The sequence below is a fragment of the Ursus americanus genome, chromosome 16 (assembly GCF_024610735.1).
Source record: "Ursus americanus isolate L20-20 chromosome 16, mUrsAme1.1.p, whole genome shotgun sequence".
Classification (NCBI taxonomy): domain Eukaryota; kingdom Metazoa; phylum Chordata; class Mammalia; order Carnivora; family Ursidae; genus Ursus; species Ursus americanus.
In genome coordinates this window covers 11,207,551-11,231,558 of record NC_142142.1, presented here as the reverse complement: position 1 = coordinate 11,231,558, position 24,008 = coordinate 11,207,551, and the positions used below count along the sequence as shown (strand labels likewise).

The following is a 24,008-nucleotide window of genomic DNA, read 5'->3' as shown; positions in this document are numbered from 1 at the left end:
GTCTGTCCCACCCACTACACTGGCCTCTGCCTTTGTCCAGGCCCCAGCATCAGGGTACTCAGTGATGACGTCGACCTCCGGGCCACTCCTGCCTCCATTCCCCATTGGCCCGCGGCATCCCCAGCCTACCTGTAGCACAGAACTTGCCATGTCACCCTCCTACTGAGTACCTTCCCCACCGCTGATGACCAGGGCTCTTCGCCAGGGAGCTCCTGCCAATGGGGCCCTCCCCACCATCTCCTCTGGCGCCCAGCCCTTTCCCGCCCCCGTGCCTAGCCCCACTTTGTCCTCTCAAATTGCTCAGACCCTCAGTTTCAACCTAGAGGATTGCTATTATGAGACATTCTTATTAATGTCTTTATAGTTTTTTATAATTAGTTTTAATAACCACCACCCCCCCAGATCTGGACCCAGTGACCAGGAGACTGGGTGACATGGTGTCCAAGTCCCAAATCCTAGCTTGAGGAACATCACAATATTCACTTGGCTTATCTCCCAATTGTCATCAGGTGCATGGCCTGGGGAAAGTTAGGCTGTGGGGGCGCTCTGTGTTTTCCTTGTGTGATACAGCCCTAAAACCAGACCCAACTTCCCAGAGCATCGTGAGAAGCGGAGAGTTTGCTGGAGATCTCCTGGGAGCCAGAGAAGAGAGCACATTCCTCCACCTTGTACAGCTGGGCTTTATGAGTCCCTCCCAGCCCCTCAGTTCTCCCTCCAGTCCCCTCCCTGGCAGAGCCAGCCCCCGCTCTTGTTCCCCATGTCCCCCTTGCCTCCCAAAGCCCCTATCATTCCAAGCCAACCAGCACCCAGCCTCCACGTCCCGCTTCATTGGCAGCTACCCAAAGAGCAATTATGTGACTGGCCCAAGGTCCAGGAGCTTTTTAAAGGGCAGCATCAGGCTCACCTGTCTGTTGGGGAGCCCGTAGGAGGGTCTTCATCCTCCTGGAAAAAAGGAACTGATGCAGACGGAATACCTGCGCTTTAAGCCCCACTACGATCATGCCAGGTGGATATTATTCCCCCCATATTTTCAATGAAGCCCCTTAGGCTCAGTCCAAGGTTCCCCAGCAAGCCAATGGCAGAGGCAGACCTCGACTCCAAAGCCCCCACCACGTGCGCCATCCTGCCTGCCTTGTTGGCCGCGGCTACACGCTACGTGGAAAAGGCTGACGTGGACAGGGTGACGGCCTCAGCCGCCAGCGACAGGGTGGGAGCAGCCAAAGGAAATGGGGTGAGCTCTGGGGTGAGGTCCAGAGGAGCAGGCTGGTGAGGCCAGGCCCCGGGTGAAACCAAGGCCAACAGCCAGGTGTCCGGACGACAGCTGGAGTTGCTGAATGGGCAGACATCAGAGCGTGCTGCGGACAGAGGTCAAAGTCTGTGTCTGCAGTGTCAGTGGGGCAGTGGGAGAACGAAATGGCAAGGGCGCCAATGGGCTCAGGCCATCCAGAAGCCTTCGCGGGGCCTTCCAGGCACCGGGCAGGATGTCTTCAAGGCAGGTAGCCCTAGGCGGGGTGGTCCTCTGGCAACTCTAAACGTAGAGAGGGACAGAGACAGAAGAGAGAGGTGGGGAGGGGAAGCGCAGGAGAGAGTGGGGGGCAGGGAGAGAGCAGGAGTGGCAGAGATCACAGAGCACAGTTGGGAGACGGCAGGAAAGGAGCTGGTAGAGGATGTATGTGGGTGCGTGATATGGAATCTGGTCCCTGTGAGTAGTGAAAGAGACAGGAAAATGGGAAATGGGGCATGTGCTTGGACCCCCAGGGCCATCAAAGGGTTTTAAGCAGGGAGTGACCTGGTCAAATCTGTGTTTTGGAGAGACTCCATCTGGCCGCCACGTGGAGGATGAATGGCTGGATGGATGAACAGGAAAGGGAGACCCTGGGGCAGGAAGGTCTCCTGAAGGGAGGGCGAGAAGAGGAACAAGCCGGCTCGAAGGCAGAGGGAGACCCAGGCGCTTTCACATATAAAGACCAGATGGAGGAGGAGGAGGAAGAAGAGGAGGGGCCAGAGAAGGATCCGAGATGCTGGAGATACGGAAAGAGAGCCAGGAGAAGGCATCACAAGGTGCCAAGGGGAGAGGCCATATCAGGAAGGAGGGAGTGGGCAACTATGAAGAATGCAGCCAAGGGACTGAGGGACCGGGGGAGGTGGGGATGGAAGAGTGTGCTCCCGCAGCGCTTCTGGTCATGGAAGCTGGGGATGAGCTGCTTGGAACCATGAGGCTGGAGACAAGTGGAGGGAGAAGGGAGGCATGTGGGGGGGTGGAGATGGACACAGCAAGGGTAGGCGGCAGACACAGCAGGTCTTGCCAGGAGACAAAAGGATGGGGCAGTAGCTGGAGGGGACATGGGTCGGCCTGGAAGGGGTTCGGGAAATAGGGGAGTGTCCATGCTGAGGGGAGAGGCTGCAGGGAGAGCGGCTGCCCAGTTCTCCTAAGAGATGGCCTCTGCCAGCAGCAAGCACAGCCCGGCCCCCAGGATGCCAGGCAGGCCCTGATTCGAGCAGCGGTGAGGACAGTTTCAGGGGTTGGGATCAGGCCTCAAGCCCTCGTCTCCTGCCCCCAGCGTACAGAGGAGAGGGAGAGCAAGCAGGCAGAAGTCATACGGCCCAGAAGAGGTCAGAGGACAGCAGTCTGTAAGGCTGAATACCCATTCCCAAGCTTCCAGACCTAGTGAGAGGCGCTGGCTTTGGGGACAGGGCCAGGGCCAGGCCTCCACTGCTTAGGACACGGGATCCAGCCCTCCGCATCCTGCAGCCCCAGCCCGGCCTCTAAGCTCGCGGGGTCCTGAGCTCCCAGCATCCCATCGGGATGAATCACAGGCTCCCTCGGAGGCCACGACAGTCTGTCAAGCTGTGTCCTTTCCCTTCTTCCCTTTCACGCCCCAGGAAATCAGCCACTCGACTCGTGTAGGATCTGCTTTGGAGAAAATCGGAGTCACAAGCCATGCGAGGTCACAGCCTAGTTCCCACAGGCACGTGCACATGTGTCTAGGTATGTGCACTGGGTCTGGGAGCCTGGGGATCTTGAGTCTTTGCCGTGTACGTGGGGTAGGAAATGCGTCTGCGGCCAATGCGTGTGGTACGTTTGTGACTGGCGTGTGCCCAGCACGTATGCTCGGGGTGTATGTTTGTCCTGCGTGCTGCCTGCGTAGCGTTAGCGTGAGAGTGAATTTGGGAGGGCGTGTGTATCTGTGTGGTGTGACGATGTGACTCTCGAGGGTGTCTCTGTGGAATGTTTGACATGTCTGTAGGCAGTGTGTACCTGTGTGAAACGTTTGCGTAAGTTTGGTGCTTGCTGTTCTCGTGAGCTGTCGCCCTGTGTGTCCCGTACGGTCTTCGAGGGGCTCTACGAAGGGCGCATGCGCGCGTGGGCGTGGCGTGTGCTTTTGTAAGTGGGCTGTGTCTGTGGGTGGGGAGCGTGTGTGTGAGGGGACAGCACGGGGGGAGGTGGGACAGCCCAGCGCTGCACAGAGGGGGAGTTCTAGCTTCCACGCTGCCGTCTCCTGGCTGTGTGCCATGACCTAGTACTCCAGCCTCAGTACTCCATGAGCACCCCTCCAGCCTCAGATTTCCCCCAAAGCCCCGTACTTGAGCGATTCTAGGAAGGCCTTCTGGTCATGAGGAAGGCAGTGCGAGTAGGACAGGAAGGCGTCATGGTGGCCTGTGCCAAAGAAGATGGTCCCGGTAACAGCTGGGGTGCCCAGCCCTCGGGCCCCTAGCCTACGTTCTGGAGGCCCCGCCGGTCCCCCTGCAGAATGGGAATGCTGCCCACTCTCACTGCCCCCGGGGGCAGCCACAGATGCAGGTTAGACAGGGCCCCTCCCCACATCTTCCAAGCACAGCCAGGGGAGACTTCACAAACCACGTCACTCTTCCCTGGACGAAACCAGCACAAAGTGGATCGAACTGCTGCAAAAAAAAAAAAAAAAAAAAAAAAAGCAAACAATAAGCCGCCAGAAACCACAAGCAGTGCCATGGACTGGATGAATGCCGCGGGCAGGCAGGTACTGACACAAAGGAGCTCACCCCTCGAACAGCCCTAGTCGTCCATCATTGCTCCCCGTGACAGAGACGGAATGTGTTCAGAGAGGTGAGGCCGCCGGCCTGAAGTCGCACAGCAGTGGGCAGCACAGTGAGGGTGGGAACCCTGGTGGGTCCCCCTCTGAAATCTGGGCTGCTTCTCTCCCTCGGCTTTGCCCTCCTCAGACCACTCTTCCTCCCGCCCAAGGGGGGAGAAAATACAATGTTCCACAGAAGGGGCATCGTGGTAAATTTAAAGAGGTTTAGAACACGTGCTCTTTTGGCTAATTAATGTTGCACCAAGGGACAACATGTGAGAATGTTAAATGAGTAGGGGCTAGAGCCCTGCTGCAGACTCATCTGCACTGGCTGTGCAAGCTTGAGTTAATCACTTAACCTCTCTGGGTTTCTTCCTATGTCATCTATATAAAATGAAGATAATAACGACAGTAATAGTAATAATAATGATAATAATAAAATAATGTTTACTCACTGGGTGTTGTAGGATTAAACGCGTTACAACACGAAGGCTGCATTAGAAAGCTGCCTGGGCCAGCCCATCCCCTTCCCAACTTGAAGGTATACAGAGGCCTCACGCTGGTCTCAGAATTTCACTCATGGTGAGAAAGACTCATAATCCTGTGAACCATAGCTTCCCATCCCCTGCTTCATTTCGGCAGCTCAGTGAGGAGGGGCTGTGGTCACCTCCGTCTCACAGAGGATGAAGGCTGTCCCTCACCCTCACACGGGTGGCGTTTCTCCAAGGGCCTGAGGACGGGCAGCACTAAAGCCACTGGGGGTTTGCACAAGCCGAAGCTTCTGGGCCCTACCTGGGACCTACTGAACCAGAGTCTCGGCGGTACCTGGCAGTCTGTTTTATCAAGCCCTCCAGGATTCTGATCGTCTCCACAGTCTGAGAGGAGCTAGGCGAGGCCTCTGAAGAGCCTGTGGTATGAACCGAGGAGTACCTCATGTGGGGCGAGTCAAAGAAAGTAGGGTGGGGGAGGGGACTCACCCCCTCAGCACCCTCTTGGGGCCTAGAATCTGATGTTTTTCTTGGAGTGGAAGTAGAGGACGCAAACAGGATTCTCTGAAACTTCAGGAGGTGATCTTTATCTATGGGGGTCACCTGAGTATGTGTGAGCAGGTTTCTAGAAGCTTTGCCTTGGGGCTTTGACCCACCCCCCCGCTGGGGAAGACAGATCCCAGAGCCTGCTGGGAGCTCGGCACAGTGGGGGAACCGACGTTGGGAAGGGACCTCCAGGGAACCCCTGGATACAGAGTATGCCCACCATGGGATGCCCTCCCTGGGCCACAGCCCTTCCCCTCATGGGAGTCGGGCCTTGCCTGAGGAGCCCAGGGCCCACGTCTGCCCTGGGCCCACTGCGGCTACCTCGCTCGGGTCTCTCCACCTCGGCCCCTCTCACTCACTGTCTCTTATCACCGGGTGCTTCAGTCAACCACAGAGTCATAGCCTCTCAGGTGAGGAAGATGACATCAATAATCATACTGACCCAACAACCCCCATTCCACTCAGCTTTCCGTGGTATAGACCCAACGCACCCTTGAGGTGGCAGAATGACAGTCTCCAGTACACAGATGAGAAACTGAGACTATCAGGAGAGAATGACTTGTCTGAGGTGGTCCAGCTCGCCTGTGGCGGGCTGTCCCCAAGGCAGCCTGGCCTCTACTTAATGCTGTCCTCAGGGGCACTCATGTGCTTGCTGTCTCCCCCCTGGCTTGGCTCTGCTGCTGCTGTTGGAAACTGGGACATGACACCTTATGAATTGTGGGCTATAACCCAAGCCCATACCGATAACTCTGGATCATCAGAAGAAAGTTACATGGGGCTTTACCTTGAAATGGTTAAAATGGAAGAGAAAGTTATGTGGCTCAAAGGGACAAACCCTCAAGTTCCCAGCAGCCTGGGTGCTGAAGAGAGCTGTGGTTTCATGGTCCACGGAGCAGCCCAGTCAAGCTCTGGAGACGCTTCTGATCCAGCCTGCCTGCTTTGCCCAGTCTCGAATTTTCTCGTCTACCCTCCCCCCTCTCCCGGGGGCCTCCCAGAGCCTCCAGACTCCTCAGAACCAGTTCTAGACTCAGAGCCCGGAGCCTCCTGTGTGGCGGCGGAAGGGTTCACAGGGCCTCAGTTTCCCTGCATTGGTCACTCCTGGTGCTCGTGCCCCCACGGAGAGCAGAAAACTAGCCAAGCTAGTCTCTGGCCATGCGTGAGGGCCTTGGAGTCTGAGGACTCAGATGGAAACGGGGGCTGTGCCCTGTCCTGTCAGCTGTGTGACTGTGGGCAAGTCACACCATCCCTCTGAGCCTCGGTCTCTCTTCTGTAAAAGGGGGGCAACAATAGCCCCCACCTCGTCGGATGACCGTGAGGAGGAGATAATTCCACTATAGTACCTAGCATGAGGCCTGGTCTTGCAAGCCCTCGTTACTCCCGCTTAACACATCAGCTATTCCTCAGAGCAAGGGCGCACCTCCCGTCCCTTTCTAAGTGCTACTTTCCCAAGCACCCAGCATTGGCTTTTGGCTCACAAACTCCCTACAGCTGACATCCAGCAACATTTGCTTTCCTCTCCTACTGTGACCCCAGGAGGTGGCCCATAGCCAGCACGGTCTGAACCCAGCTGCCCTAAGGAACACGGGGTGGGGGGGGGGTTGGTGGTAAAAGAACTGGGGAACCCAGCGTTCTGCCTCAGAAGGCAGGGCCCCAGGAGGGGCTGATAAGGGACTTCCTGACTCCCAGGGGCCCCCAGAGGTGCTAGGCAGGGGCAGGGAGTGAGGACGGCCATATCCTTGCACTGAGATCTGGCCTGGGAGTACAGAGACCAGGGTTCAATTCCTGACTCCAAAGCTGTGTGACTCGGGCCAGTTGCTTAACCTCGCTGAACCCGTAGCCTAGTCCGTGATCGATAATACAGACACCTAACTGAAAGGCTCTCTGTGGTTGTTTTTATCCTGATTTGCCACAGAAGATGAAAGACTGGCCCACAGTGGGGGTTGGGCACAGAGTAGTGGAAACCAAATTGAGGGCCCAAGGTGCTATGGTCCTTTCCACTTCAGCTTTGCAGTTAGATGGGGACAGCAAGGCCCAGAGGTTTAGCGACTTGCCCAAGGCCACACAGGATGTGCACATCATTGCCTTCCTGGGCCATCCTGTGTGGTCTCAGGGGCCACTCGCTCCTACTTGAGGCTTCTGGGTTTCATCTTGGCCTGAGGTGAAGCCCTCCCAGGGAACCTTGAGCCCAACTTGGTGCCTGAGAGGGTTTTCTCAGCTCAGGGTGGTAGTCCTGAGGACACAGGAAAAGCCACGTCTACTATCTTCACTGACAGAGGGAGGAGGGAATGGAAGCATTTTCACAAAATTACCAACCCAGTCCAGACTGAGCCACCCATCGATGGGCTGTTCTGGAGAACTCCCTGTTCCTGGAGGTACGCAAGCTGGGACCAATGAACGCTGGATGGCAAGCCGGCCTTGGTGGCCTTTTAAAGAAAGCCACCCCCCCCCACACACACACACATGGCTGCCAGGCAACCCTGACCCTGCTCAGTTCCGACCTCTCCCCCTCCTTCAGATCACACTCAGACTCCTGGACTCGGCCTTCGAGGCCTCTGGACTCAATCATCCTATGTTCTCATCTGCCTCCCATCTGGTCTGGGAGCTCCACAAGGGTAGGTCCCGGATGCTTGTATTCCTCAGCTTTCTGGGGCCCATCAGGGAAGGGAGGTCACGTTCACTGAGCAAGTCCCACGGGCCAGGCCTCTGCCCAGGTACTTTACACACACTGCTGCGTTCGAGTCTTCACAGCAAGCCACGCCGTCAGATGATATTATTAGCCTCACTTTGCAGATCCACCAGCTGAGATCAGAAAGATCAAGCAACCTGCCAAAAGTCACACAGCAACATGACTGCTGAAGCAGTGAAGAGACGAAAGAAGGGGCACTGAGCACGTGGCATTCTTGGCTTTCCGTCGCCCGTGCCAAGGGGCCCCCACAGCAGGGAGGCACACTTGATTGCCCATCTATCTCTGACTCTTGGGGAGCCCCATCCGGACACCGAGTGAGGTGGAACCCCGTGAACTAACTAACCACAACCACAGCCTTTGGCGGGGGGGGGGCGGGTGTGTGAGGCAGACCGCCGTCCCCGGGCCCGTCACGGCTCCAGCCCTGCCCTACCCCAACACCAGCCAAAGCTCTGTGCCAGCCCAGCGGTTTCGGCCTGGCAGTAGCTCAGGGAAAGAGGAGCTGGCGCTCAGCCGGCCTGGGCATGGAGGTGGCCGGAGCAGGTCGCATGGGAGAACGCGGGAGGCGCCGGAATCTGGCTCGGCCACGCTCTGCCCATGAGGCAGGGATGCCGCGAAGCACTTTCTGGACATCTGACCGCTTGGACAAGGATCTGGAAAAGGAAGCCGGCAGGGTACAGAGGAGGTAAAACCAATAAAAACAGCAAGAAGTTACCTAACATCTGCTGGGTCCAGGCCCCAGGCTGGCTTCGCTAGACTTCATTCTGGTCCCAACCCCAAGAAGTTGCTCCTATCTTGTTCACTTTACAGTCAGGGAAACAGGTTCCATTGGACCAGAAGAGCACAAGAGTCCAGAGAGAGGGTTGGGGTGACCAGCTGGGACCTCCATGAGCATAAATCTGAGGCCTCCAGTGGCTGAGAGGGACGGGAGGGGTTTGGACATCCTTCCCTGTTCCCGTACCCTCTCCTACCCACGCCTTCTTTGCAGTTCAGGCCCCTCCTTAGGGAAGCCTTCCCTGATCTCCTCCGCTGAGGTTAGGGCCTGGGCCACCTGCTATCACAGTTTGTCCTCTCTGGACTGTCCCCATCTGTGCAGGCCTATTCCCAACGTGAGCCAGATGGGAGGAAGTAAAGATGGCAGCCACCTAGGGATTCAGGGATCCCAGCTTCTAAGCCCAACTTTACCCTGGTTTACTGCAAGGCTTTGGGTGGTCACTTTCCCGTGGGTAAAATGGGCCACCCTGTGTCACTGTCAGGGCTGGGAAGAGAAACATTCTCTCCTTGGAACCAGGGCCCGAAGGATGGCCATGACCTTTTTCTCCCAGGCACCCCTACCCTTGGGTCAACACCTAGCAGGGCAGAGTACCTGTGATTAGGGAGGGCCAAGGCCTCTAGGAGAGGGGGTGGCTTTGGGGGAAGATGTGCCTCAACCTCTAGTGTAAAAGACAAGAAGGGCACTGTGCTGCTTTCCCTCTGCACTTGAAACCAACCCAGGCAAGGTGGTGCCTGGAAAAGAGCCCCCTGATGGGCCTGGACTTAGCCTTGTGGACGGACTGGGCACAAATCCCTGCACGACTTTGGATGTGCCATGAAACCTTTCTGAGACTCAGTTTCCCCAAACATAAATGGGGACCTTACTAGTCCCAGACAACTGGGTTTTATTGATATTCGCTGTCCCATCCCTAGCCTCGCTTTCTCCATCTGAAAACTGGAGACTTCGACGGTACCGGTTCACAGGACTGCTTAAGGGTCCCGGAGATGAAGGAGGAAGGCCAGCGCGGATCCGAGAGAGCACATTCAGAGAGGGGAAGTGACCTGCCTGGACTCGTCAGAGGGGATGGCCGCGGTGTGGGGAACCCCCTCTGTGGCCGCCCCAGGGCCAGAGAAGGGTCATTTCCTTCCGCGTTCAGCCCCGCCGTCACCTCTCCTGTTTGCTCGCCCTAAGTGCGGCGGCGCCGACAACGGGAAAACGGGGCCAGGCCGGATTTCCTCTGCGGACCTGCGGCTCCTAGAGCCCCCCCCCCCATCCCGCCCCTCCGGACCCCGCGGGGCCACGAGCTGCACGTGCGGCGGTCCGGGCGGCCTCGCCCGCCCAGCGCTTCCTTAGCGACCCCCCTCCCTCCCGGCCCTTTCATCCCGCCCCCTGCCACCCCGCCCCTTCCCAGCCGGGGTTCCAGCGGAAAGATGCTTCACCCCCTCGCGCGTTCCGGAGAAACCGAGTCACGCGGGGGCTCGCCGGCCGGGCGCTAGGACCCCGCAGCTTGGCCGAGGGGGGGGCGTGGTGGGGCGGGTCGGCGGGAGAGGTATTTAAATTGGAGCCCGAGCTACCCCCTCGCGGGTCGGGTTCCCGTGGGGCAGTGGAGCAGCCGTGGGCCTCCGCGGGCCGTGACCCCGGGGTCTGGCGCGGGGTGGGGCCGTGGGGGGGCAGGTTTGCGCAAGATGTGCCGGGGCTGCGCGGGAGAGGAGCGGCGGCCGCGCTGAGCCAGGTAGGAGCCGCCCCGCGGGCAAGGCAGCCGGCCCCTCGGGGAACCGGCCGTCGCGCGCCCCTGGAGAGTGCGGGGTGCGGCCGGTCCATCCCGATGGCCCCCTCCGTCCCCAGTAGTCCCCTCCGGCCGCCGCCCCCACTCCACACACGCAGCAAAGCATGACCCTCCCTCGGCCCAAGGCTCCTGTCTCAGCTGATCTTTCCCGCGAAGGGAGAGGCCGGAGTTCGTATTTGACAGATGGGGAAACAGCGGCAGAAAGGCCGGCACTTACTTGCCCGGGAACTCACAGCTAGTCAGGGGCAGATCGGGATTTGAATCCAAGTCTCCTACCGCCCTCGGACTCAGGCGGGCTAGCGCTTCCCATCTCACCGCACCAAATAGCTTGTCCACCTCTGGGTGGGGATGGGGGGCACCCACCTCTCCCTGAGGGGTTCTGAAGCCGGCCTTCTTCATGAGTGGTGAGATGTGAGGGACCCCCACCCCCACCCCCACCCGAGCTGCCTGAAATTCCGCCATCACAGCTACATTCCTTTGGGTTAAAGTCTAATTCCCCCGTGGGATGCACATGTCTCCAGAACGGGGCTTGCCCTTAGTGATTCACTGCTTGGTATGAACATTCACAGCAGCTCTCCCAGGACCCTACGGTGCTGGTGATTGGGGCTGAAAGGAGGGAGAGGAGCACCCCAGAGCCCAGCCCTGTGAGCTTGTCTGTTTGTGCGTGGTAGGGGTGCGGGTGGGGGTCGCTGGAGGTGGTTAGGGAGGGAGATCTTGGCCTGGTGTAGTGGAAACGTTCGCTTTGGAGGCATTCAGACCAGATTCTGAATCTGTCTGCTCTTTACTACATGTGTGACTTTGGGTAAGTCACCTCTCTGCGCCTTGTTTTCCTCCTGGGCAAAATAAGGGCGGTTCTGTAGGGAGCAGGTAGCTGAGAACCTAATGGAGAAAACAGCGTTTGGGGCCTGTAGACCTGGGCTAACCCCCACTCCCCAGATGCTTACCAATGGGCTAAGTCACTTTCTGAGCCTCAGTTTTCTCATCTGTAAAATGGAAATTATGGTAACCACCTTACTGTGTTGTGACTTCAAGGAGATAATACAGATCAAGTGCTTAGAACAGTGTCTAATGCCTGGAAATAGTAGGGATAGGCTTATTATAATAGTATAATAGGCATTGCCCTCCCCCTTGTGCCCCCACTATTTCTCTCTCTCTCACACACACACACACACTGATATTCTCTGGCATTTGTCCTCCCAGTCAGAGTCCTAAAATGTCTCCTGCCTTCTCTTGGCGAGGCCGCTAGTCTGCAGGCTGGGCCTCCCTCCGCAGCGTGTCTCACCTGGGCCTGGTCGGCCCTCCGGGTCATTGCCCCAGCTGGCAAAGGCAATGTGTCCAGGACACGTTCACAGCCATTCTCAGCTTGATCGTCACAGTGGTTGGGGGAAGCCAACGGCAGAACAGCCACCAGGCGACATGCCATACAGGTGGGACCCTGAGGCACGGAAAGTTTAAGGGACTTGCCCAGGGAGCACGGAAGCAGGAGTGCCTAAATGTAAGCCTGGGTCTGAGTGACCACAGACCACCGTCCTCCCTCTTGAGAGTGAGTGGCCCTCATGTGCTCCACCGCGGGTCGGGGGCACTACTGAGGGGGCCCGCAGGTGAGGTGCCAGGGCCGAAGGCCACGTGCTCCGGGACTGGATGCGCAGGCGCCCGCCTTGGGGGTAGGTGAGATCTGGCAGGCGGAAGAGGGGGTAGGGAGGGCTCCTTTGAGCAGCACTGCCTTCAGCTCCAGAACTAATCCAGGTCCTTCCTTGTCCTGACCTCACGGCCCCCTGGAGTAGAGCTTCTACTCCTCACTTGCCATTCGTTCAGTAAACGTTTGGTCAGCACCACTGAATAGACCCCTGTTCCCATCGAGTCAGAAATAAATTAGCAGGAGGGGCGCCTGGGTGGCTCAGTTGGTTAAGCCCCTGCCTGCGGCTCAGGTCATGTTTCCGGCCGGGGTCCTGGGACGGAGCCCCACATCGGGCTCCCGGCTCAGCACGGAGTCTGCGTCTCCCTCTGCCCAGCCCCCTGCTCGTGCTCTCTCTCTTTCAAATAAATAATAAAATCTTTTTTTAAAAAAGAAATAAATGAGCAGGAAATGATCAATGTGAGGAAGCAAAATGTGTGGGAATTTGGGGACTAGCATTCCAGGCCCGGAGGCAGGAACGCACTTGCCCTGTGTGAGGAATGGTGAGGAAGCTCGAATCTGGTAAGGGCAGGACACACGGCAGATGTGGTCAGAGGGGAGATTGTGTGGAGCCTGGATTTCGTTGGAGGCTCTCAAGCAGTGAGATTCATGCTCTGATATATGATTGAAAGACGTCACTCTGGCTGTGTGTGGAGGACAACCTGGAGGGCGTCAGGGTGGAGGCGGGGTGTTGTACTGTCGACGAGGCCCAGTGTGTGGTGGCGCCCCAGTGTGGAGCAGTGATGAAGGAGGGAGGTAGCAGCCCCGGGGTCTGTCTTTCAGGCAGAACAGACAGAACCTTCTGTGGCGGAAGGGGTATGGCAGGGAGATGAAGGGAGAGTCCAGAAGGACCGCCCCCGCCCCCCGCCCCACGTCACCTTGTGTCAGTTCTCAGTGCCTCCCTGGCCTGCCTGCTGGTGTGAGATGCCTCCCAGCAGAGTCCTCTTTGCCCTGGGGCACTCCCCGTAGGAGCCGGGTCAGAGGAGGAACACACCCGGGACTGCTCAGTGCTGTGCTCACTGGAAGCTCAGGGTCTGTGGGAACCTGGATGAGCTATCCATCACCCAGACTTGGGGAATCAGAGAAGGCTTCCTGGAGGAAGTGATATCTAAGCTGAGACCCAGAGGATGAGGAGGCATTCAGCACAAGAGAGGGGAGGAAGTGGAGGTTTGGGGCGATGAAAAGGTGCTCGCAGAACTGAAGGAAATAGGAGGCTGCCAGAAGTCAGAGCGGGAGAGGGGACAGTGAGCGATGAAACTGGGGCGAAGAGCTGGCTGGGCAGGCACACTCCCCAAGGGCCTCAAAGGTCCCACTGAGAGGTTTCCATTCAATTCTGAGTACACTAGCTTTCAAATGGGTGGTGATGTTCTGCTTTTTAAACAGCAGAACCAGATTTCCTGTGAACGCAGGTGAGAGGAGAGCAGCTGTGGGGGCCAGGGGGCCCATGGCCCCGAGCTGAACCCAGGGAATGGGGTTGAAAAGACACCACTGTGGCCTAGGTGTGTTTGGACAAGAAAGGGCCTCAGAGTAACCATCTTGATTCAGAATTCATCACGAGGACACTGGTGGATTCCAAAGTCAAAGACTCAGTCCTCGTAGGTCCTGTAGATGCCCTTCTAAGGCACCCTTCAGAGCTGCAATTCAGCGCTCACTTGTCGAGCACCTATGGGTAACCTTCTAGAGTAGAGCTTAAGGGCGCAGATTGCACAGGCCTGCCACTAGTAAGCTATGTGACCTTGGCCATGTTACTTAATCTCTCTGAGCCTCGGCTTCCCCATCTGCAAAATGAGAGTGGTAATCATAAAACCAAGCGCTTGAATTACTGTGACGATTGAGTTAATACATGTCAAGTATCGAGAAGAGTGCCTGGTGCATCGGAAGGGCTCTGTGAGGGCACTTTCTTTCCTACAGTGCCTCTCCTTTGATCTTTATAAGAACTTAGCAAAGTTGGCATTAACTTCAAAAGAGGAAACTGAGGCTCCGAGAAGTGAAGTGACTTGTACAAGGTCCCATAGTAGGTAAGTGGAGGGAAAGAGAGAGGAGTCAGTCAGGGGTGACTGAGTCCAGTGCTCTTGGACAGCTCGATGTGTCCTTCCTCCCAAACACTCTATGCATTCTGGTCACTTCCGTGCACTGATTTGTGACCCCAGTTCCCAGCGCAGAGCCAGCCTGGAGGAGGCATTCAGTTAAGGTGTGAAAGGGAGAAAGAGAGAAAAAGAAAGAGAAGAAAGAAAAGAAAAAAGAAAGAAAGAAAGAAAGAGAGAGAGAGAGAGAGAGAGAGAGAAAGAAAGAAAGAAAGAAAGAGAAAGAAAGAAAGAAAGAAAGAAAGAAAGAAAGAAAGAAAGAAAGAAAGAAAGAAAGAAAGAAAAGAAAGAAATGACTTGATGTATAGGACCTAGCTCTCGAGCCAGGTCCTCAGTAAGTGAGCCCCTAGCAGCACTGGGCTTTGACTCTGCTCAGGGCCTCTGCGGTCCCCCTCGATGCCACCCTGCCTGTACATAGAGAGAACACCAGCAGGCCCGAGTGGCCCCCTGCGCTGGTGGTAACTTCAGTGAAAGTAAAGGGCCTGGAGCCTGCTCCTGGGGAAGTCCGCAGCTACAGTGCTGGGGGCAGGGCAGGCCTCCCGGCGGGGCTTCCTGTCAGGGCTCCAGGCCCAGCCTTCAAACAATGGCAGGGACTCCAGAATCAGAAAATCAAAAGAAAAAGGGCAAAATAAAAGTCCGGGGGTGCGGGGATTGAGGAATTCCATTTGGGGCCTAAGAAACTAGGATGGGGGACCTGCTTAGGACGTGGGTGGAAATGCAGTTAGAGGCCTAGTTCCCCACCTCACCCCACCCCAGCCCTGAGCTTGGCCTGGGGCAGCCCTTAGAGTCCCTCTGTCTCCTGCTCACCCCCTCCAGGCAGTCTTCCATCAGGTAGGGTCTTTTGAAATCCAGATCTGACCAAGTCACCCACTGCTTCAAAACTCTTGCTGCCTCTGGTGACAGCCCAGCTCCTTGGCCTGGCACGAGGGGTTTTGTGGTAGGCTGCAGACCCCAGCATCCACGGCTGACTCAATCACGGCACCTTTGGTCCAGCTCTAGCTGTGATCTGGGGCTCCCTAAAGGCAGGCACAGACAGGACGGGAGTGATGGGGCTGGCCGTGGAAAGCAGCCAGGGGTCTTACAGTGTTTCCCTTTCCTCCCCACCCTCTGCAGAGCCATGAGCCACCAGATCCTGCTGCTCCTGGCCGTGCTGACCCTGGGCCTGGCCACCTCCCAACAGCGAGACAAGGTGCCCTGTAAGATGGTAAGAAGCCCTGCCCAGGTGCGGTAAGCCCCGAGGGTGTCCTACTGCCCCAGCCCCACAAGCCGGAAGTCAGAGGAGTTAGAAGAGGAAAGGGAACACATTTAACGCATTTAAACCTTGCATTTCATGAGTACCTACTAGGATGTTTAAATACTTGATGAACTCTTCCTCCCGTCAGGTAAGTACCATTATTCCCATTTCATAGAGTTGGAAACTGTAGTTTAGAGAGGTTAGGTGACTCGTCCAAGGTCATTCGACTCGGACCGGTGGGGCTAAGATGGGACTCTAGTCCCCCGAGCTGCCCCTGCAGGGCAGTGGACCCTCAGGGTGACACAGAACATGTGTATGTGTGGGGAATTTGGGTCCTTGACTTGTCTGCTGCTTCCCTGATGGGATGCCTCTCATTCACTGCTGCCCAGATCAAATGCCACCTCTTCCAGAGGGTCCCCCCAGCCCTCCCAGGCTGACCTAGTTCCGTGTGCTCCTTTTTCTGGACTCTCACACTGAGCACGTCGGGTAGTTGGTGAATGGGTCCAAGCCTGTTTCACTTGCCAGACCAAGAACTTCTTCGGGGCAGGGACAAGGTTTGATTCACTTCTGCTCCTTTTTCTTGCGCTTGGCCAGGGAGACTAGCCCTGAAGTCACTGGGATGCTGCGGGATCCAGGGAAGGGGGACCACCTAGCTCCCCTTGGCAGGCTGGGCAGTCACTGAGGTCAAGGCAGGCGTCCGCCTGGGGAGGCGACAGGCACTCTGGCAGCCCGGCTTGGCCCTGGGGCTGGCAGCTCCTGACTCGGGGGGGCCGGCGGCACCCGTGGGAAAGGACCTCACGCTGGGACTCCGGAGCCTCTGACGACTCTGGGGGGAGCTCACCCCCTGAGCCCCTCCTTAGGGGGGTCAACACGGTAACTGATGCATGCCCAGATTCAACGAGGCAAGGGGTCCTTGCACTCAGCCGCGGAGCCTGCCGCAGAGCTGGTGCTCCAGGACAGCGGTGGTCCCGCTCTTCCTTCTGCCGTTTCTTCCTTAAGTCAGGATGGTCCCGGGAGCTGAGAGGAGGCTATGCCCAGTGGCCTGAGCTGGCGGAGAGGTGGTGAGGGAGGAAGCGGCAAGAGCCGGGCAGGGCCGGCAAGGTGGCCGGGCTAGGTTTGTGGCTTAGGGTGATGCTTGGTTGCAGTGGTATCCGTGGACCTCTGAGACCTCGACGAAGCTGCTAAGCTGGAAGTGGAAGGGCCAAGTCGCGGGATTGCCAGGAGCAGGGAGAGTCACATGGTGCCTGAGGAGCGTGGTTCCGTGTGCCCCTCCCGTCCCCCACACTCACCTTGAGCTCTGGGGAGGAAGCCTCGAGCGCAGGGAGCACCCAGGCTGGTGTTCCTGCTCCGGGGGCTCCACCACTCACTGTGACCTTGCACAGGTCACTGCCATCTTCAGGTTCTGTCTCCCCATTGGGGAAATGAGTCTTTTTACTCTAATGGTCTTTAACTCCATTTAGAATACATGGATTATCTCTTTCCTTTCCTTTCGGAAAGGCAATGGAGTCAATCCCTCAGTCCTTTACTAAGCCAGGGATGCCCGCGACTCTTTCATTCATTAAAAAAATATACCTTTTGGGGCGCCTGGGTGGCACAGCGGTTAAGCGTCTGCCTTCGGCTCAGGGCGTGATCCCAGCGATCTGGGATCGAGCCCCACATCAGGCTCTTCTGCTATGAGCCTGCTTCTTCCTCTCCCACTCCCCCTGCTTGTGTTCCCTCTCTCGCTGGCTGTCTCTATCTCTGTCGAATAAATAAATAAAATCTTTAAAAATATATATATATATATACCTTTTGTGAGCCAGGTCCAAGGCACCCACATCAATCACACCAATCCCTGTTAGCTCGGAGCTCTCTGCCTGGCAGGTCCCACACAGACTGTCACAATCAGGGGCCAGAGCTATGAGAGAGAGAGCACCGGGGCAGTGAGAGCCCAGAGGAGGCCGCACCTGCCCGGCTCAGTGCGCCAAACCCCAAGTTTCCCCTGCAGATCTGGGCGGGGAGGGGTAGGTATGACCGGCACAGGGAACAGCAGGGAGGAGGCCCAGAGGTAGGTGTGCGAGGGCACGAAGAACAGTCAGGTGTGGTCACCGCCTATGGGCTGGGCTGGAGTGGGTTGGGAGGAGAGAGGACAGGTCAGCAAGGGTTACAAACAGCCTTGAACCCTGCTGAGTGTCCTGGATTTTGCCCGGGAGGGGTAGAAGCAGAGAGTAGCACGGAGGGGAGGTTTTCTTTTAGCAGTTGCCAGGCATTAGGCAGGTGGAAGTGTCAGAATGGGTCAATGGATACGGAGAGCCCAGGGCAGGGGTGGGCCCGAGCTGGGTGGTTGTGGAAGTCAGATCCTTTCCTGGGTCTGGATTCCTGGGGTCTTCGAAAAGGTGAAAGGGAGACTGTATTTGCGCAGAAAAAAAAAAATCAGGCTGCAGAAGGCACTTGTGCTAGGAGGACAAAGTTGGCCTTTTGTTGTGAAAAGATCTAGGTTCAAACCCCAGCTCTGCTCCTCCCCAGCGGGGTGAGCCAAGAGCCGCCTTCCTAAACTGAGCCTGGGTTTCTGAACAGAGCGGTGACCATATTTGATGGGCCTGTTCTGGGGGGGGCTCCAGTGAGACCATGGGCCTGACCGTGCTAAATAAAATGTAAAACGCTGAGTGGGTGCTGGGGAAGGGTGCTACTTTCTGGATAGGAAGCCCGGAGTGGTAATGTGAGTTGGTGAAAATCACACAGCAAAACCATAGACTTGTCACCAAAGAAGGTGGGCTGGGACCCTGCCCATCTTTCCCCTGCTTCCTACCCCCACTCCCATCTCCAGGGGCCAATCCGGACCAGGCCGTGGAAGGCCAGGCCACTGATGGAAGTGGGGCAGGTGGCAGCAGCAGAAAGGAGGTCTCATCTGGGGATACGCAGCGAGAAAGGCAGGCACTGGGACCCGGAGCTCTGCCCCATGGAATGAGGGCTGAGGCTAGGAGGCCAAAACCTGGTGAGAGGAGTGCAAATTGCACTTTGGAAACATTTCTCCCAAAATCGTTTCTAGTGTAACAGCCGCTGGGTGAATTTCACTATCTGGGCCCACAAAAGGAACCCAGGATGTGAACCAGGAGGCCCCGGGTTCCAGCTCGGCCCTGCTGTTCACTGGCTTGGGATCCTTCTAGGTGATATGTGGCTCAGTTTCCTGTGAAATGGGATAATAGTCAGTATACGGTGTTTTGTGAGTTCATTTGTCTTCATATCTGTGTGTCCTTTCTGTGTCTGGGTATCCATCAAACTTCCTTAAGTCCCCCTCTGATGCCCGGCACAGTACTGAGTGCCAGAGACAGGGGCAGGGAGCAAGATAGGGGTCATCCAGATGTGGGATGATCGGGCCGGGGTGGAGGAATGTGGAACATCTGGGAGCCAGAGGAGAAGCGTAGCTCAGCCTGGCTGGGGCGGGGGCGGGGCTTGGGGCATCCTTCCTGGAAGGTGCGTGTGGTTCCGCCCCCTGCTGTACCCACTCATGCCCACTGCTCTCCCTGCCTTCCCCAACCCACCCCAGGTCGACAAGGAGGTCTTGTGCCAGGGTCTTGGCCTGCTCCAGGTCCCCTCGATGCTCCCGCGGGACATCGAGGCCCTCGACCTCTCTGGAAACCAGCTGCGGAGCGTGCTGGCCTCACCCCTGGGCTTCTACACGGCACTCCGACACCTGGACCTGAGCACCAATGAGATCAGCTTCATCCAGACGGGGGTCTTCCAGGCCCTGCCCCACCTGGAGTACCTCAACCTGGCCCATAACCACCTGGCGGCAGGCACCGTGCTGAGCGCCCCCGGCCTGGGCCCCCTGCCTCGCGTGACATCCCTGGACCTGTCCGGAAACAGCCTGTACAGCGGCCTGGCGGAGCGGCTGCTGGGGGAGGCGCCCGCCCTGCGCACCCTCTCGCTGGCAGAGAACAGCCTGACCCGCCTGGCCCGGCACACCTTCCGGGGCACGCCCGCGCTGGAGCGCCTCGACCTCCACAGCAACGTGCTCATGGACATCGAGGACGGGGCTTTGGACGCCCTGCCGCGCCTGGCCCACCTGAATCTCTCCAGGAACTCCCTCACCTGCATCTCCGACTTCAGCCTCCAGCAGCTGCGGATACTGGACCTGAGCTGCAACAGTATTGAGGCCTTTCAGACGGCCCCCGAGCCCCAGGCCGAGTACCAGCTGGCCTGGCTCGACCTGCGCGAGAACAAACTACTCCACTTCCCCGACGTGGCCGCGCTCCCGAGACTCATCTACCTGAACGTGTCCAACAACCTCATCCGGCTCCCTGCAGGGCCAGCCCGGGCCAGCGAGGGCGTCCACGCGCCTTCTGAGGGCTGGTCGGCCTTGCCCTTCTCGGACCCCAGCCGGAACGCCAGCGCCCACCCCCTCTCCCAGCTCCTGAATCTGGATTTGAGCTACAATGAGATCGAGCTGGTCCCTGAGGGCTTTCTTGAGCCCCTGACCTCCCTTCGCTTCTTGAATCTCAGCCGGAACTGCCTGCGAGCCTTTGCGGTGCCGCGCGCCGGTGTCCTGCCTTGCCTCGTGCACCTGGACGTCAGCCACAACGCGCTGAAGACGCTGGCGCTGGGCTCCAGAGCCCTGGGGTCCCTGCGGACGCTGCTTCTCCAGACCAACGCCCTGCAGGACCTGCCCCCGTACACTTTTGCCGGCCTGGCCAGTCTGCAGAGGCTTAACCTTCAGGGGAACCGGGTCAGGCCTTGCGGGGGGCCGGAGGAGCCTGGACCCCTGGGGTGTGTGGCCTTCTCGGGCATCTCCTCCCTCCGCTTCCTGAACCTGGTGGACAATGAGATGGAGCGGCTGCGGGCGGGTGCCTTCCTCCACACACCACTTACCGAGCTGGACCTCTCTGAGAACCCGGGGCTGGATGTGGTCTCAGGGGCCCTGGCAGGCCTGGAGGCCTCCCTGGAGGTGCTGGCCCTGCAAGGCAACGGGCTGGCTGTCCTACAAGTGGACCTGCCCTGCTTCAGCTGCCTCAAGCGTCTCAATCTTGCCGAGAACCGCCTGAGCCACCTGCCTGCCTGGACACAGGCCGTGTCCCTCGAGGTACTGGACCTGAGGAATAACAGCTTCAGCCTCCTGCCCGGCAGCGCCATGGGCGGCCTGGAGGCCAGCCTCCGGCGCCTCTACCTGCAGGGGAATCCACTGAGCTGCTGTGGCAACGGCTGGCTGGCCGCCCAGCTGCACCAGGGCCGCGTGGACGTGGACCCCACCCAGGAGCTCACCTGCCGCTTCGGCTCCCAGGAGGAGGTGGCCCTGAGCCACGTCCGCCCCGAGGACTGTGAGAAGGGGGGGCTCAAGAACGTCAACCTTATCATCATCCTCACCTTTGCGCTGATCTCGGCCGTCCTCCTCACCACGCTGGCCACCTGCTGCTGCGTCCGCCGGCAGAAGTTCAGCCAACAGTACAAAGCCTAGAGGAGCCGGGGGCTGCGGAAGAGCTCAGCAGGGGGACCTTCCCAGGTCAGCGGGGGAGCCGGAGGCATAGGCAGGGCTGGGGACTGACCCAAGGTCACACGGTGAGCCAGGGTCTGAGAACGCTGGTCTCTACATCCCAGCCCAGGGCCCCTCCTTTCCTTATGTCCTGCTGTCTTGGGAAGCGACCCACTTCCCAGGCCACACGTGTGGTCCGGCTGTGGAAGCCGCAAGTTGGGCAGTCTCAGGAGTGGCAGAGAACAAGGTCGACCTGTCCGATCAACAGATCATCTGTTTTGTGTCACATCCTGCTCCGGGCACTGGGGACGCCGGTAGAGGAGACACATCCCTGCCCTCGAGCAGCTCCGAGTCCTGGTGGGGAGGTGGTCGCGAAGCCACGACACAGTGGCCACGCAGCGTGGATGGCCAGGGCTCCCAGGCGCTGTAGCCCCAGCGGGTGGAGACGTGGGGCGTCCTGCCCCCCCCGGGGCCAGAGCACAGGAGGGGCAAGACCCAGAAGACTGGTCTGAGACGTTTCCAAGCAGACTGTTTGTCACATCTTCCCATAATGACTTTCAGCTTCTCTGGAACACGAAGAGCTTGTGACCGGAAGGGAACTGGAGCCACATGAGGTCTCGGATCCGGCTGTGTGGCAGCTGCGAGCCGGGGTTTCTGGCCCCAGTGCTGGACCATTCCATTTCCTGCTCCGAACGGGCTCTTTCCCTGCCTGGCACTCTCGGGGTGCGCATACTCGCCCGAATACCACTCTGGCCCCTACGCAGGCACCCTGTTCGTCCCCAGCGCCCCCTGGCTGGTGAGCCAGGAGTTAGAACCTTAAGCACCGGGTCTGTTTGGCACAGGCTTTTTGGCAGCTGGAACATGTTTGCTTCTTTATGGCAGCCCTCTGACGTTGGTATTTCACCCATTTACAAAACTCCCGAGCTCTGCCTCTAGGGTCCTCCAGCTAAGAAATGCCAGACCCGAGATTCAGGCTCAAATTCTCCTGTCCCCAAGGCCCGACCTTTGCCACTGTGGGGGCTGTCGGCTGTTAGGTGGACAGGAAATGGCCCCGTATTGAGGGAGCAGGGCCTGGGAGCCTCCTGGGCTGCACCCTCCCCACCCACTCCTCTCCCTCCTCTCTCCCAGGCTAGGCAGACACAGGCCCTCTCCTCCTTCTCTGCCTCAGTTTCCCTTACTGCCTCCTTTGCAGACTGGTGTGTGTTCACCGTTTTCTCTCGCTCTTGCATTCCGTCTTCCTCCACTGAGCACAGCCTGGAGTTTGAGACCATGGAGTCCAGCCTCCCCATGGCACAGATAGGGAAACTGAGGCTGAGGAAGAGACTGGAACTTGCTCAGAGCTTCACAAGCCAGTGGCAAAGCCTGTGACAAAAGTGGACTCAGACTTCATTGGGGGTGTGAAGGGGATTTGGGGGCCGGACCTGAGTGATTTCCTTCTATCTCAGCTTCCTGTTACAAGATAACGCTGGCTCCAAACACTTTCGGGTCCTCGTCATGCAGGAATTTTTTCCTCCTAGAAAAGTGGGTAGAAAAACCCATCTAGATATAACCCCCTATTTCTTATGCCCTTGGAATCATGGGCTGTCCAGGAAGCCCTGGGGTCAGCCCAACGCCCTCTGTTGTTGTCTTCACTATCTTACCCATGCTTGGCTCATTGTCTGGCTCATGATGGTGCTTGGTAAAGTCTGAGACAATGAAAACACCCCTCTCTTCGCCCCATTTTACAGACAAGAAAACTGAGGCCCAGAGAGGGTCAAGGACTCAGGGAGTCAGCGGCAGAGCCGGGGCTAGAAGCTGGTGTCCTGGCCCTAGCCTGGGGCCCTGGTGGTGTGGGGGGCAGCCAGGTGGACCCAGTCCTGGTTGGGATCACAACCACAGGTGCTCGCGCACAGAAACACTCCAGCTCAGGCCTGGAGGGCAAGGTGTGAGCCCCTTCAGGCCTGATCTTTGAAAACACTACACAATGCTGCTCTCACCTCCAGGAACTAGGCTACGACCCGGGCCTGGGGACCAGCTCTTTGTATAACCCACATGAATGTATTAAAAAACAATTTTGAAGAAACAGTGTGGGCTGCCAGCCTCCTCCTTGCTGCGGAACATTGCCATCATTGCATCCACTTGAACTCCCTCTACTTCCATCGCGGTCTTCAAATCCTCATGGTGAACCTCATTGAGGGGAGACGGGGGTGGGGAGACTGAGGCTCTGGGTCCTCACCGCCCTGGGGCCTCAGCCCTCATTCCCCTGCCACACCCGTGACCCGTACATTCAACAAGCTCTGACCCCACCCGGCCCTTCCTTCTTGGCAGTTCACCTTCTCTCTGCTCAGCCCCTACCTCATGGCAGAAGCCACGCTGTCGGTCCTGCCCACGCTCTGGGACCTCCCTCTGCAGCCGCTCTTCTCTTCACGTCCTCCTTTCACACCGTGGCTGTGCCAAAGTCTTGCCTATCTGAAATAGAGTAAAAAGACCCTTAAATCACTTTCCCTTTCCTTCTCCTTCACGGGGAAACGTCCTGGTGAAGTAACCCCTTCCTCCTCCCTCCATTCTCAACCCACCCCTGGCGCCTTGCCCTCTCCACCCCCCGCCCCCACCCCCGCACTACCCTGGCTGAGGTTATCCTTTGCTGAACTCCGTGCACTTTCCAGACTGTACCTCCTTGACCCCTCAGCTGCAGGGGGCCCCCACCCCATCCATCCTCCCTGTCACCCACGCCCTCCCCTCGGCACACTGTCCTTGGCATCAAGCCCCACACACGTGGTTTCTGCCCTCCTCTCGGACCACTCCTTCTCACACTCTGTGTGTTCTCATCTGTCTCGAGGCATCTGAATGGCCAGGAAGAGTCCTCAGGAACGCGATCACCCTCATTGTCGTGCTCCATTGCTCTGATGATGCCCAGATCTCTGTCTCCAGCCCCAGGCAGCCCGAAGCACCCAGCCCCGATACCCTGATACCCAGGTGTTGCAGGGGCCAGAGAATTGAGTGAGGGGCCAGGCTGCAGTTCAAGACTGACCTTGGAAGAAGAGCATTCCTGGTTCCCGGAGGGGGAGAGTGTTGGCGAAGGGACAAGCCACCTCACCTGCGGTGGGGCTGGGGCGCAGGTGAGGGGCTCTGAGGTGGGGTCCCCCACCCTGTGCCTGTGCTCATGTGGCCTTGTCGCCCCTTCTCAGCTGCCTGACACCCAGACACTACCCCCTGTAGGGGCCTATCTTCTCTTCCCTACTTCCTCTCCCACGAATCGCAGCTCAGCGCCTCTCCAC

General features: G+C 58.1%; 1 protein-coding gene across 1 annotated transcript; it reads left to right on the top strand.

The window, feature by feature from the left end:
• The first annotated feature begins 9,826 nt into the window (after positions 1 to 9,826).
• Positions 9,827 to 23,294, top strand: LRRC32 (leucine rich repeat containing 32). Its single transcript, XM_045816281.2, has 3 exons — positions 9,827 to 10,258; positions 15,185 to 15,275; positions 18,832 to 23,294. Exons 2-3 carry the CDS (start codon positions 15,189 to 15,191, stop codon positions 20,734 to 20,736), a joined length of 1,992 nt encoding a protein of 663 aa, XP_045672237.1. The 5' UTR covers positions 9,827 to 10,258; positions 15,185 to 15,188; the 3' UTR covers positions 20,737 to 23,294.
• The last annotated feature ends 714 nt before the right edge of the window (positions 23,295 to 24,008 follow it).

Bases quoted from the DNA above. Each gene is read 5' to 3' on its own strand.
- LRRC32 (XM_045816281.2), top strand. From the start codon at position 15,189: ATGAGCCACCAGATCCTGCTGCTCCTGGCCGTGCTGACCCTGGGCCTG. The intron at 15,276-18,831 runs GTAAGAAGCCCT...AACCCACCCCAG, and splicing joins ACAAGGTGCCCTGTAAGATG to GTCGACAAGGAGGTCTTGTG.